Source organism: Mytilus californianus, unplaced genomic scaffold (genome assembly GCF_021869535.1).
Source record: "Mytilus californianus isolate M0D057914Y unplaced genomic scaffold, xbMytCali1.0.p SCAF_4, whole genome shotgun sequence".
Lineage (NCBI taxonomy): Eukaryota > Metazoa > Mollusca > Bivalvia > Mytilida > Mytilidae > Mytilus > Mytilus californianus.
The window spans coordinates 46,025,663-46,039,988 of NW_026262690.1; the positions used below are offsets into that span (position 1 = coordinate 46,025,663).

A 14,326-nucleotide genomic window follows, 5' to 3' on the forward strand; every position below is an offset into this window, starting at 1 on the left:
CCCCTTCTATCTATTTGACTGAGGAGGTACAGTTTTAGATGCTAGTATTACAATTTATATAATATAAACATAAAATAACTTAAGTTAGTGAACTTCTGAACGTGTACATCTCATTAATATGCATGTACATGTATATAAATGCCGGATACCATATACATATATTGAATAATCAATAAAATATAGTGCTGTCAAAAGGAAACATTATCATTAGGATATCAAAATAATTCAGTTTTTCTTTCAAAATGATTTGCAAACAGTCCTCTTTCCAGAGCATTTTTCTGTCTGTGCTATCGCTCTGTGTGGGATAATTATTTCAAACATAAAGTTTATAAATCGATCTCTGAAACACATTATATATATATAGAAGTCAAAGTAAACATTAAACTTATACATGGCGGAAAAGAAATATACGAAAACGATAGGTGCAATGTGCATGCAGCCTTGCAAATGATATTTAAAAAAAATATATTTAATTTATAAAACTTAGGACTTTAATTTAAGTACTGTTGATGGGATGTTGAAGTTTCCAGAACATAGAAAATACACAAGAAAGTCTATCAGTACTACACTAGTCTATCAAAATGTGCTTGGTGTCCATTTTACAATATATTGTTTAAGAATTTAGTGTTTTCTTATTCATTCTGACATCTGTGTCCCTGGATCTGGACAAGAAATTTCGAAGACGTTATGCTTATCAGTTTACCTTTTAAAAGATTTTTCAACAGAATATTATATATATATAATTTTTTTTAATTTTTTTTTCTTTGCGAAAACAAAATTGCCCTAAAGCTAAACGTCATCGTCAGATGTATAATGGAAGGCGATAAACATTTTAGAATATACACCACCTGTTGGATCTTTTTACCTGGACACAGATCTTGTTACGTAACAAGTACGAATGTAAAATTATCGATATGGTATATTCAGTCGAATATACACGGTATCTCAGGACTGGGGTATTTAAAATATTTTGATCTGATAATGTATGTAAATTTATTTGTGCTTTATGTTAAAAAAAAAGCATTTAACCATTTTATTTTCAAAACTTCTTTAAAATGAGTTGACTTTGAGCATATATTTGTTTTCAAAACCGGAGACAAATCACTAATTTCCAATTATAAACCAATCTCATTATTATCAGCAGTGGGCAAAGTATTTGAAAAAAAAAATGTATTTAAAAATGTATTTTATAACTTAATTAGTTATATTTCAAATATACAAAAAGCGTATTTGTTTCAAGTTCATATTCGCCTTTTGAGAATAATAATGCAGGAGTTCCACAAGGCTCTGTATTAGGTTCCCTACTATTCCTTATTCATGTATATGACATAGCTGGTAATTTGATAAGTCTAACTCGAGTGTGTGCTGATGAAACATCCCTTTCTTATTCAAGTAAAAGTCCTTACACAATAGAGGATGTCTTAAATAGCGATTTACGGTAGATCAAATTTCAGCATGGTCTAAGGATTGGTTTATTGATTTTAATCCTAACAAGACAATTACTATGCTATTCTCCTGTAATTCTTCTCCAGATGAAATAAAAATAGAACTTCAATATCAAGTAGTAGAAATGTCTCCTGTCATAAACACTTAGGTATTACTTTTGATTCCAATAGTAAATTCTATACAAGGCCAATTAAAATTAATTGATAGATTTTCATCCCCGCCCGCCCCTCTGAAATCGTTCCGCCCCAATTTGTTTTATTTTGAAAAATTTAGGATTTCCGGATTTTGTTCATTTTCGTTACCGGTAACTTTCGATAATTTCGTTTCATTAATAACTTCCTGTTTCAAATTTTGGTTTTTGCATTTCTTTTTATGTTTGATTCGTTATACATGTATATACACGATAGAACCTTATTATTACACTTGCATATATGAAGAACACGTCACAAGAGCGTTTCATATCTAATAAAAAATAAAAAATAAAATCCTCCCACCCACCCCATTTTTTTCAAAAATTAGGATGAAAATCTACTAATTAAATTTACTTGGCCCAATATAGAAAACGTTTTAAAGTGTGCAAGCACTAGATTAAATTTAAAAAAAAATTGAAATATGTATTGACTAGGAATTATCTTATTCGCATAAACTTAACACAGTCACTTATAAGACCAATTATGTCATATGCACGTGAGTCATGGGATGGTTGTACTCAACAAGATTCCGACAATCTAGAACATGACGTTTAGTTGGAAGCAGGAATATTAGTAACTGGGTTGCCCGTGTTTGCTAGTCCGGAAGTTATATATTTTCAGTGGTACAGGCCGACATTTGGTAGTGAACAGAAGAAAATCCAAAAAGCTCAATATGTTCTATTCTTCACATAAAGTGGGACAACCTCTACGATTTAATGCCACTTTTATCAGTTATAGATAGAATATCAGAAAATCCTTTTTTCATCTACTACTATCGAATGAAATGTCCTAAACCCCGACATATGTACGTCCAGAAATATGAATATATTTATCTAACTTGACACAGACACAATTGCACGCTAATCTTTATTATTAAGGACAGTTGGTTGGATAAAAGTGATGGATTGCCACGCCTATATTAGACCTTTTCAATAACTCTCGACACCGACTAATGACACCTACAGTTTACAGGTAAAATGAAGGGGTCGTCTCAAAACTAAAAATCATTCATGAATAGTATTACTTTTACACCTTCGATTTATCGTTTTACACTATTTTGACGAAAGAACATATTTCTAACAAATATGAACTATATCTCTCTCTTTTGTATAGCATTCTTATTACATGTAGTTATACGACATTTTACGTTGAATTTATTAAACCTTTAAGTAAATAATTACTGCAATCAATTCACATAATCTGCCTTTTTTTCTTCTTAAATTTCATGATTATGTGAGTATTTAGATAAGCGATAAAATTGAGAATGGAAATGGGGAATGTGTCAAAGAGACAACAACCCGACCATAGAGCAGACAACAGCTGAAGGCCACCAATGGGTCTTCAATGCAGCGAGAAACTCCCGCACCCGGAGGCGTCCTTCAGCTGGCCCCTAAACAAATATGTATACTAGTTCAGTGATAATGGACGTCATACTAAACTCCAAATTATACACAAGAAACTAAAATTAAAAATAAACAAGACTAACAAAGGCCAGAGGCTCCTGACTTGGGACAGGCGCAAAAATGCGGCGGGGTTAAACTGTCAACACAGATTGTTCCACATGCCAATTGCGATTAATTCGCTTTTGTAATGCTATTTATGAGATTTGATGAAGGAACATTGTAACAGGACTACCGTCCGTCCCCTCGAGTTGTGTTTCTCAACCGATCTTCACGTCACTTGTTGTACACATTCAATTTTGGGAGGGGTAAAAGCCTATTTGTTTAAAGGTCAAAGGAAAAGGCCACATCGATAATTTAGTTACGAGAGACTACTCCGCTTTAAGATACCATGTTAAAATTGAGATGTTTCCTTAATGAACTGGAAACATTAACGGCACCATTTTTTTCTGCGCCACATGCGCATTTTTACAATTAATGTCTCTTCAGTAATGCGTATGGTATTTATATCCCAACAGAGCTTGTTGTCATTGCAGTGTCTTTTTGACAGCGCCGAACTGATTGACCGTTATAGGTTGTCCGTGTCCCGAAAGACGTGAACATACCTTTTCCCCTGTCGTAGATTCCTTTCCTTTCCTTTCCCTGTTCATGAAAAATGACCTTCGTGTGTCTTGCAAGAAGCGAGAAATGCTTACCCTTCCCCTTTTCAGGACATAACTTTGGTTTTCTACTCTTTTCTATTTTTTCCATGCATAAAGGTTTTTAAATTTCATCTCTGACCATACATAGGGGAGATTTAAGATCCCAATTATACTAGTGAAACCCCGCCGCATGTTTTATGCGCCTGAAACAATTCATAAACAAGTTGGTCATTGCAATTGGTAAGTTTTTGTCACAATAGAATATTTAGTTTACAATTTGATAAGAAAGGCGTGTCTCATATTTATTTCCTTTTTATTCGATCAAAGATAGTAACTTTGTTTCATTTTTTTGGGGGGGGGGGGGGGGGGGGTGGAGATTGGGGTCTTTAACCAAAAATGCAGACTATGCGGTAACTGAATGTCTGTTTTATATGTTGCATTGTGTGGTTTTTTTCCTACTGCAGAAGTCATAAAAATAGCAAGAGAACGAAAAAAAAAAGCTTACGATTTGAATCTGAATCTGAATCAGAAGAGACACCAAGGGCCTTTAAAAATCTTGATATCTATTTTGTTATGAGTACCATTGAGACATTGGAAGCCAAAATTAACAGACATTGTAGAAACATGTACCGCCCTAGTCAACAGATATAAAACATGATTGATTAATTAAACATCTACTACAAAAATACAGGTATTTTTTTTTTCATTTTTCAACACGACGTCTAAAAGAAATGAAACATTGAAGTCCTTCCTTTTCTTCATAGTCAATTCACAGATAAATTTAGTTTTGATAAACAAATACCTAATAAACAAAATAAGGTACGGTACACAACAATTGCTTATATACACGTCATGTTGGATACCGGTCTCATTGGCAATCAAAATAATCATATGCGATCAATAATAATTTTTCAATTTTATTTTTGAGACGACCCCTCATATCTCACCTGTCGTAGTCGTTCTCAACTGTAGGTGTAGACAATTGTTGAAAAGGTCTATTAAAACTGATAGGACTCTCAATGTAAATGTAGTCATGCTTTTTTATTTTACACTCTATTCTGTCCTGCCTTTCTTAGTTATTAATTTTTCCTGAGTTGTTTTACATAAAGTCATCATGCCTTTTCTTTTTGGCAAGATGCCCATACTGCCTTTTTTTCTCTAAACTCCGGTCATGCCTTTTTTTTCAATTTTCATATGTCAGACAAACTTCTGTGTGCATGTGACTTCATATTTCAAAAGGGATAAGAAATGTCTTAATTGATAAGTTCTACATTGCATTTAAAAATCCATTGAAAGAATATTGTATAATTAGAAATCATTGTCCGCTGTTGGAAGTCCAGTTTCGCCATTTTTGACAAGCACGATATTTCAGGGGTTTCGATTGTTAAACTCGTTAAATCAAATAACGAAAATATTCCATCTCAACATGAGAAAGAGTGGCTCATTAACCTCTATCAATGTTTATCGTTTATAAGATGTTGTACCTTCAATGCTATTTATAAACGCAGAGTAAAATTTTAAATGTTTGGTATACAAATTTTAAACTAATCAACTTAAAAAATATTCAGAAGACAATAGGAAATATCGAAGAATCATTATTTATTTATTATATTGTAACAAGTTTTCTTCACAAAGGCTTATAATGATAAATGAAATCAATATTTTTGCTGTCAATATTACAATTTATGTATTGCTCTCTGGTGATGAGTCTTTGAGTTCTGACGAAAATTACAGTGTTTTTCTATCTGTACAAAAGTATATAAAAAGTACCAAGCGTTTTTCTCAACTTTGACAACCTTATTCTGTAACAGATCTTACTAGAACATGATCAATTTATGCTCTTAAGGATACGGTAATCGAATGATCTTTATGATTGACTATTGTATTCTGAAACGTTTCAATGGATTTAATTAAAAAAACAAAATTGATACTTACAATTATGTGTAGATTTATTCCGTTTTCCTATTAATCCGTAACTAGAAAAGCGACTTAATATGTATCACATCATAAACTATCAGTGTATAATTTACATTTAAACAAATTCACACACATGACTTGTCATGTTCACTAACATATTTTATTTTACACAGCTCGGTGTGTTTGTATTTATTTCTTCTGAAAATAGGCGCACTTGATTAGTTATATTAAGTGGAACATATCCAATGATTCGATTCTTAAAATTTATATGTAATTTATTTTTATATCTTCATGCTAAAATAAAAATGGTTAAAGTCAAATATATGTAATGTTCATTCATGTGTATATTTATGTATGTAGTGGAGAAGACGTTACTAAGTTGAAAAACTTGTGTCTAATCCATTTGTCATTTTGGAACAATAAAATACGTCCAAACTAAAGAATCATGATATGAATTTAAAGAAAAGAAGAAAACCAAACACATTTTTTTTATTAAAATTGAAAATCCAACTGATTAAAAGTCGTATTGACCTCTAAAATTCTATCACAGAAAACAATTACTTATAGTATCTCAAAATGTCAAAATACAGCCCGTTTTATAATCGCGCAGTGGACATAATTGTTATATTTCTATTCAGACATTCCACATTTTATCAACCGTTTCAGAACTATTTTTGAAGATAACGAATCCGTGGTTTCATTGCACATTTAACGCAAAATACATTTTTCAATTCTTTATTTACACTCAAACACAAATATGTGTTACATGAGGACAAATTACAAATCAAATGCAATAAATGACAGAATAGACAGGAAACTAGTAACTTATAAGTTATAACTAATAATAATAGGTCTTTCGCCAATTCATGAGGGCGTGCCAAATTGTCACGAATGTCTAATCAGGTTTTTCAGTTGTTCAAAGTTTGACGTGCGGTGATGTTTGAACAGTGTTGAGTGTATTTTACATTTGTCATTTCGGAGCCTTTAATATCTTACTATGCTGTATGGATTTTGCTCATTGTTGAAGGCCGTACAGTGACCTTTGATTGGTCACTTCTACGTTGTTCAGTTTCTGGTTAAATTCTCTCATTAGACATTATCCCATCATAGATGATCAGATGTGTTATAAAAAAGAAAACTACATTATCGTATCTCGGATATATATCTATTAAATATAATAAAGAAAACTTTAGTAAGATTGAGTACAACAAAGGCTTTGCCTTATTAAATCCTTGATGCTGTCTCCTTCAGACTGTCAAACACCGTCTACCGTATTGTTAACGTGGTATTATATGTGATAAATTGCTGTAAATAATAGTAAACTGAGTATTTATTCACAGTACGCACTTCCTATTTTAGTTGTGGTGATAGAAATCTTAATGTCATTGATACACAGTTGAGAAATATGGTGCAATTATTCAAATGCAGATTTAAACCTTATTAATATTAAACCCAATCCCGCATGCAGCTGTGGAGAATAGTATTCACTATATTTTAAGTGCCCTTTTATCAACGAAGCAAGAGAAATATTGATTTCAAAATTAGAAAGATCTACTATATCCATTTTGCTTTTATTAGTGGCTGGTGACGGTGACCTTTCATTTCACCAAAACAAAGACATTTTTGAGTCTGTACAATCATATATCAGAAATACACTAAGATGTAGAACATTCAATCAAAATTCGGAATTCGTACTTCCCAACTCTTTACTCTGGTCCAGTTTTATATATTACTCAATATTATATTATACTTTTTTGTTTTTGAGACAAGGCCATGCATAATTTGTCAAAAGACAAGCACAATAACCCCAAAGCGAATTGCGAGAAGTGGTTTCGTATTTCGTTATAGAAAAAAATACTAATAGTTTATGTAAAATAACGACTCTCGTACGGTGTCGCGTTTATATCTTTTTAAAACATTGGTGCAATTTGATGCAAAAAATAATGACCATAAAATGTCAGGTTTGCGAGATCAGACAGTAACCTAACAACTAAACAATTGAAAATCTAGGGATCAATGTTTAACATTCGTCAGCCATGAGCAATTTTCATAAATAAAACATGATTTAGTAGAATACTTTGCGAGTAAAAAAAAGAGACTACCATAGATTTGTTATTAACCACAAATGCTTAAGGGGTACAAATCAGTATTCAGGAGTTACCCTTTTTGCATTACACCACATTACAATAGAAATTAGAAAATAGGGCCTGGAAGTATTTCTAAGACATTGTTGTTTTCCTGTTCTATGTAGCTTTCTTTCTGGCAAACACGGTGTTAGATTTTATAAATGCTGACAGGCACCGACCATTGAAAAACCATCGATCTGTTTAAAATGAGAAATGAAAATAATTGTTTGTTTTTTGTTTTTTTTTATGGCAAATAAGAAAAATGACCGTTCGATTCAAAATTGTTTAAAATTATTTAGAAATAGATTTATGAAAATAATGTATTTTAATGCGAAAAGGCTAGACTTTAATTTGTGGTGTAGGGATGTGATTGGTTGGTTTTGTCTACAATTATTTCCCATGATTTCCGTAGTGAAAATCTGCAATAATTATTGTTTCATCATGTTGTTTGATTTTCACATTATAACAAAACTAAGAATATGACGGATGAATTTATAGTTAGCTGTTTTATGTCCAGTGGTTACTATTAGATGTATCATTAGGGGGACATTTACAATGTTATAAATATGAACAAGGTCAAGGTATCCTTTTTTATGCAACATGTGTATCACGGTACAAGCGATGACCTATAGACCGTGTGTATCATATGTATATTTAGGGTGGGTTGCTCTGAATAAAGGAGGTATAGATACAGGAAAATAAAGAAAAACATTTTATAAAATTAGAATAGAGTATAACAGGCAAAATAAAGAACAGAGGAAAATGGTTTAAGAAAATTAAAGAATAGAGGGAAATGGTCTAGTTTTTTGCCGGACAATCGTTGATGATTGTTTAAAGTCAAGTGCATTTATAGGTAAAATAATACACAATCGTTTGTTCATTGGTAGGGATTTAGGTTTGAGGTTGATAAGGCACATAATGAGTAATTGTTTTTATTTGAAATTTCTCGAATATTTGTTTTTTTTTCCGTCTGATTTGAAAATGAATAAAGAAAATCTATAATCTAAAAAAAATCGTTTAATACTCAGCAGACAGTAGTTTACTCGCACATTCACCAAGTCCGTATTTCTACGGCTAAAAAAAAATCATAATTGTATCTTTTAATTTGTTTAAATTTATTTCAGTGTTTATTTTTCAAACTTTTTATGTAAATAATGTTGGATCAACATCGAGTCAGATTAAATTATAATTTATTAAATTATTAATTAAAAACTAAAACATGCATCCAATCTAAATTTTACGCATATTATCACCTATATAAAAAGATTTAACAGAACACAATTCATGTTTTATATTAAAAAACGAAACTATGCACTCCAAGAAACGATGTACGCTTAACGATACGATATACGCTACACGAAACGATGTACGCTAAACGATACGGTATACGCTAAATGAAACGATGTACGCAAAACCATACGATTAACGATACAAGGGCGCTTATGTTATCGTTAATGGTATGGTTTATGGTACATGGTTTCGTTCGTACATCGTTCGTTCAGCGTCCGTACAACGTTCGGTCAGCGTTTCGTTTGCATTCGTACACCGTTCGGGAAGCGTACGTACATCGTTCGGGCATCGTCCGTACATGGTTCGGGCATCGTTCGTATTGTTAACTTTTACGTTACACGGACTGTAGATCAGCTGGGCAGCCTGCAATCCACAATGATGAGATACTGGTCATGAGTCTAACATGTAGTAATAATGATGACAGCAATGCGTTATCAGGACCACTGTCGTGTGACGGTGAAATGAAGGTCCATTATCCAACACCACGGATACAGGGCCCTTGGACGTCAGACGGCATAACACTCCCCCATCCACAATGGGTTTTGGAGTGTATGCTGATGGTGATGTGTTTATACAGACTTTACAGCATTGAATTCACAACCTCATTGTAAACTACCTAAAACCAAAACATTAACCTGATATGGGATGTAGGAACACACAGATGGAAAGACACAGATTGAAAAACATAATCCCCTAATCTAACATAAGAGGGAGAAGATGATTAACTGTATATTTTATTTGTAATAACTTATCAAGGGAAGATAAATGTAGGAAACATTTTTCAGACTAATTGAGTTTTCCAGAAAGGTTTCCCGATTTTTACATGATTTCATGTCCTGAAAATTTATATGGCATCTTAATATTACATAAGGTGGCAGGTACCAGTTTTGGTGTATCAGAACATGTGTCCAATGCAGAAATTTTGTTATAGTTGAGCAATGAGGTATATAATTGGATCATGTGGACTGAAAAAACAAATGAATGTAAATTCTAGGCTATTGTACTACATTAGTAAGTAGTTGCGTACATAGGTTGGGGATTTCCTTCACATATGGGACCAATCAGAAGTCAAAATTGGGTCTCCTCTCTTGACGGAATCCAATCAAAGTGGGGGGAAAATTCAGTTTTATGTAAACAAAAATATCTTTGAGATTTTCATGGTAAGGATAGGTGCTGACAAGGCTCTAATTCATTGAATATCATTTATCTCTTGAAATTTGCCTAAAATTCTTGTCTGACATTAGCAGGATTCTGAAGGTGAGGATTAGATTTGTATCAGAGCATCACATTTTTTTGCCTCATTTACAATGCATTTATAAATTTTAAAATCTCCATGCTGGACAGACACCCAAATTTACAGGTTTTCTATATATTCACATAAGCACCACACATCTTAGTTACTCGAAACCATAAATTTTATTTGCATATAAGCTTGAATAATTTTTCAGGAAAATTAAATCATAAATCCATGAAATTCTAAAGATTTATTGTAAAATAACTGGTTTCTGCCACCTAAAACAAAATGAACAAATTTTAAAACCATTTTCAATGTTTGTGCAAGAGAGAAGTGGTGACAACTAGATGTTTTCTTTTCCATACTTGTAAAAAACTAGAGGCTCTCAAGAGCCTGTGTCGCTCACCTGTATTTACTGATGCTTTGGAAATCATGTAAAATAAGGATAAAATCATAATTAATAGTATTAGATATTAGATATTATAATAATATCTAAGATAATATTAAAAAACTGCAAAATTTTTGTAAAATTACTAACTGAGGGGCAGCAACCCAACAACAGGTTGTCGGATTCGTCTGAAAATTTCAGAGCTGGTAAATCTAGACCTGATGAACATTTTTGCCACGTGTCAGATTTGCTCTAAATGCTTTAGTTTCAGAGATATAAACCAAAAACTGCATTTTACCTCTATGTTCTAGTTTTAACCAAGTCGGCCATGATGGTTGGAAGGCGAGGTCATCGGACAAATTTTTTAAACTAGATACCCTAATAATGATTATGGCCAAGTATGGTTAAATTTGTCTCAGTAGTTTCAGAGAAGAAGATTTTTGTAAAAGATTACAAAAATTTACAAAAAATTGTTAAAAATTGACTATTAAGGGCAATAACTCCTAAAGGGGTCGACTGACAATTTTGGTCATGTTGACTTATTTGTAGATCTTACTTTGCTGAACATTATTGCTGTTTACAGTTTATCTCTATCTATAATAATATTCAAGATAATAACCAAAAACTGCAAAATTTCCTTAAAATTACCAATTCAGGGGCAGCAACCCAACAACAGGTTGTCAGATTTGTCTGAAAATTTCAGGGCAGATAGATCTTGACCTGATAATCAGTTTTACCCTATGTCAGATTTACTCTAAATGCTTTGGTTTCAGAGATATAAGCCAAAATCTACATTTTACCCCTATGTTCTATTTTTAGCCATAGCGGCCATCTTGGTTGGTTGGCAGGGTCATCGGACACATTTTTAAAACTAGATACCCTAATGATGATTGTGGCCAAGTTTGGTTAAATTTGGCCCAGTGGTTTCAGAGGAGAAGATTTTTGTAAAAAGCTAACGACGACGACGACGGACATCGGACGCCAAGTGATGAGAAAAGCTCACTTGGCCCTTCGGGCCAGGCGAGCTAAAAACTACTTAATTTGTCTTCTTACTTCTATTTTTGGAAATTTCCAACTCTCTATCATCAACTTTTCTTGATGGGACTAAAAGTTCTTAATGGAACCATTATTTTTACCGTAGAAACAGGATAAAGAACTAAGGTAAACTGTTCCATCTATTATTTGTTGAATGATGTGTCAATGTACCTCTTAATATATCCTTTTCTAACTGTATATAAAAACTTACTCTTTCTGGAGTTTCAAACATTTTCTCTAAGTTAACTACACCTGGATGATGAAGATTCTGTAATTATAAAAAATAATTATAGAAACATTAGAATTAACAACAGCATTGTAAAATGGAGCATCCCTCACATAAAGTTTATTTGTGCATTTACTTATGCTTTTAAAATTATCTATTGTTTTGAATGTATTCTCTCAAAACCAATTGATAAAACTATATCATGTATATACCAAATAGGACCTGACATGAACTTGTGTCAAAATAAAGTTACTGATTTGTCTCTCTCGGTTGACTTGACATTTTGGGACAAGAAAAATTTCAATATGGTCCTAAACTTAGTTCCATAATTACATACACTTTAATTCCTGTTGAGACAAATTTAACTTATCTCAAATTAAATTTACAGTCTACAGGTCAAAGAAAAACAACAATTTATGTTTTTGAATGTTGCATTGATTTATGACATTCTTTACTGGAGATCAGCTTTTATAAATAGTCAACCACAACCAAGTGCTGAAAGTTATTGGTACATTTAAAAAAGATATGCAAAGTCAGAAGGACAGATTATCAAAAATTAAATTAAAGGAGAAAAAAGAAATGAATAAATGGGGAATGTGTCCATGGGACACAGATGATGCCCCTGCTTGCATATAATATAAAGTTATAAAGGGACATTACTGAAGAACAGTAAAAGTGATGCTGCCCAAATTTGTACTTGATCTAATTTTTGTGGTAATAAGTATTGTGTATAAGTTTCATAAAATTTGGTTGAGGCAAACTTAAGTTAGAGAACGGAAACGAAAAATCCAGCATTTTTTTCCATTTGTAAAGGGGCATAACTCTAGAACAGTAAAAGTGACTCCCCCAAAATTCAAACTTGATCTGTATTTTGTGGTAATAAGCATTGTGTATAAGTTTCATAACATTTGGTTGAGGCTAACTTAAGTTTGAGAACATAAACGAAAAATTCAGCAATTTTTCCATTTGTAAAGGGGCATAACTCTAAAACGGTTAAAGTGAAACCACCAAAATTCAAACTTGATCTTTTTTTTGTGGTAATAAGCATTGTGTATAAGTTTCATAACATTTGGTTGAGGCAAACTAAACTTCGAGAATGGAAACGAAAAATTCAGCAATTTTTCCATTTGTAAAGGGGCATAACTCTAGAACTATTCAAGTGACGCCATCAAAATTCAAACTTGATCTGTGAATTGTGGTAATAAGCATTGTGTATAAGTTTCATAACATTTGGTAAAGGCAAACTAAAGTTAGAGAACGGAAACCAACTTTGGGACGTACGTACGTACAGACGTACAGACAGACAAGGGTAAAACTTAATACCCCCTCCACTATGGCGGGGGCATTTAAAGGACTGGTGTCCTATTCAATCACATTCAACACTCTTTCTAGCTATTTCATGTTATTGGCCAACCATTTTGATCTTAATATTCATAAATTGATACTTGAAGTCTCCAGTTGAATCCAAGTAAATCTTTTAAAATGACTTCAAGATAACAAGCTTAAGTCAGTTGTATTAAACAAAGAGGACTAGAAGAAAACATTATATCGCAATATTTACTCTAAATGTGTCACGTATCTCTATTTTTGTAACATAATTATTTTTATGTAATTTCTGGTTGTGTCAACTTATTTCTTTCCTATTTCAACTGTATAAGCCTTATTTGAAAACCACTCCTTCTTGACAATGTTAAACATACCTGTAGAATGGACACTTCGTTTTTAAGTTGTGCTTCCTGTTTGTTAGGAAATCTCAATTTATCTATCACTTTAATAGCTACTTCTCTAACAGTTTTCCTGTGTTTACCTGAAAACAAATCAAAATAGTGCTTGTTCATATTAGTTGATGAGTTGAGAAAGACAAAAGTCTTATTTTGGACCAACTCTGAGACAGCTGTATAATTTCCATTTTTAGTTAGAGTGTAAATTTTCAGTAACATGAATATGTGTCCGGAGGAAACCATGCCTACTCTATCACATTTCATGTTCAGTGAACGGCAAATTTGAGGTCAAAATGCTCACTTGACATATGTGAAAAGTTCACATCATAATGAAAATGTGTTTTCATATTGATGTGATTACAGTTTCATACTACCTTAAACAAGTCAATGATAAGTTAAACTATAACCTTATATGGGATGGTGCACACATACACACATACAAGAAATCACAATGCCCCTACTATTGTATGGGATTGGATAATAAAGCTAAATTCATTTTGTTTGGAAAAATGAAGTTGCAAATGTAAGTTATCTATTTTAAATACTTTTTTTTATTTATTTATCATGTCATAACATCTGAACAATGCAAACATTTCAGTCACTGAAGCATGACTGCAGTGACATTGGCCTTATAATCTGCATGTAATTGAGATGTATGAATGTTAAGGTAACTATACTTCAAATATCAATTATGTATCAAAAGTACTTACT

The 14,326-nt window shown here is 32.3% G+C and overlaps 1 protein-coding gene across 8 annotated transcripts in view; it reads right to left on the reverse strand.

The window, feature by feature from the left end:
• The window catches only part of LOC127738109 (serine/threonine-protein kinase D1-like), a 109,465-nt gene that overhangs the window by 32,696 nt on the left and 62,443 nt on the right, over positions 1 to 14,326 (reverse strand). For all 8 annotated transcript variants that reach the window (XM_052249234.1, XM_052249237.1, XM_052249236.1 and 5 more), the window contains 2 exons: positions 13,595 to 13,701; positions 11,880 to 11,936 (listed from right to left, as the gene is read on the reverse strand). In XM_052249234.1, coding sequence (XP_052105194.1) covers positions 11,880 to 11,936; positions 13,595 to 13,701 — 164 coding nt within the window. The remainder of the gene's footprint in view (positions 1 to 11,879; positions 11,937 to 13,594; positions 13,702 to 14,326) is intronic.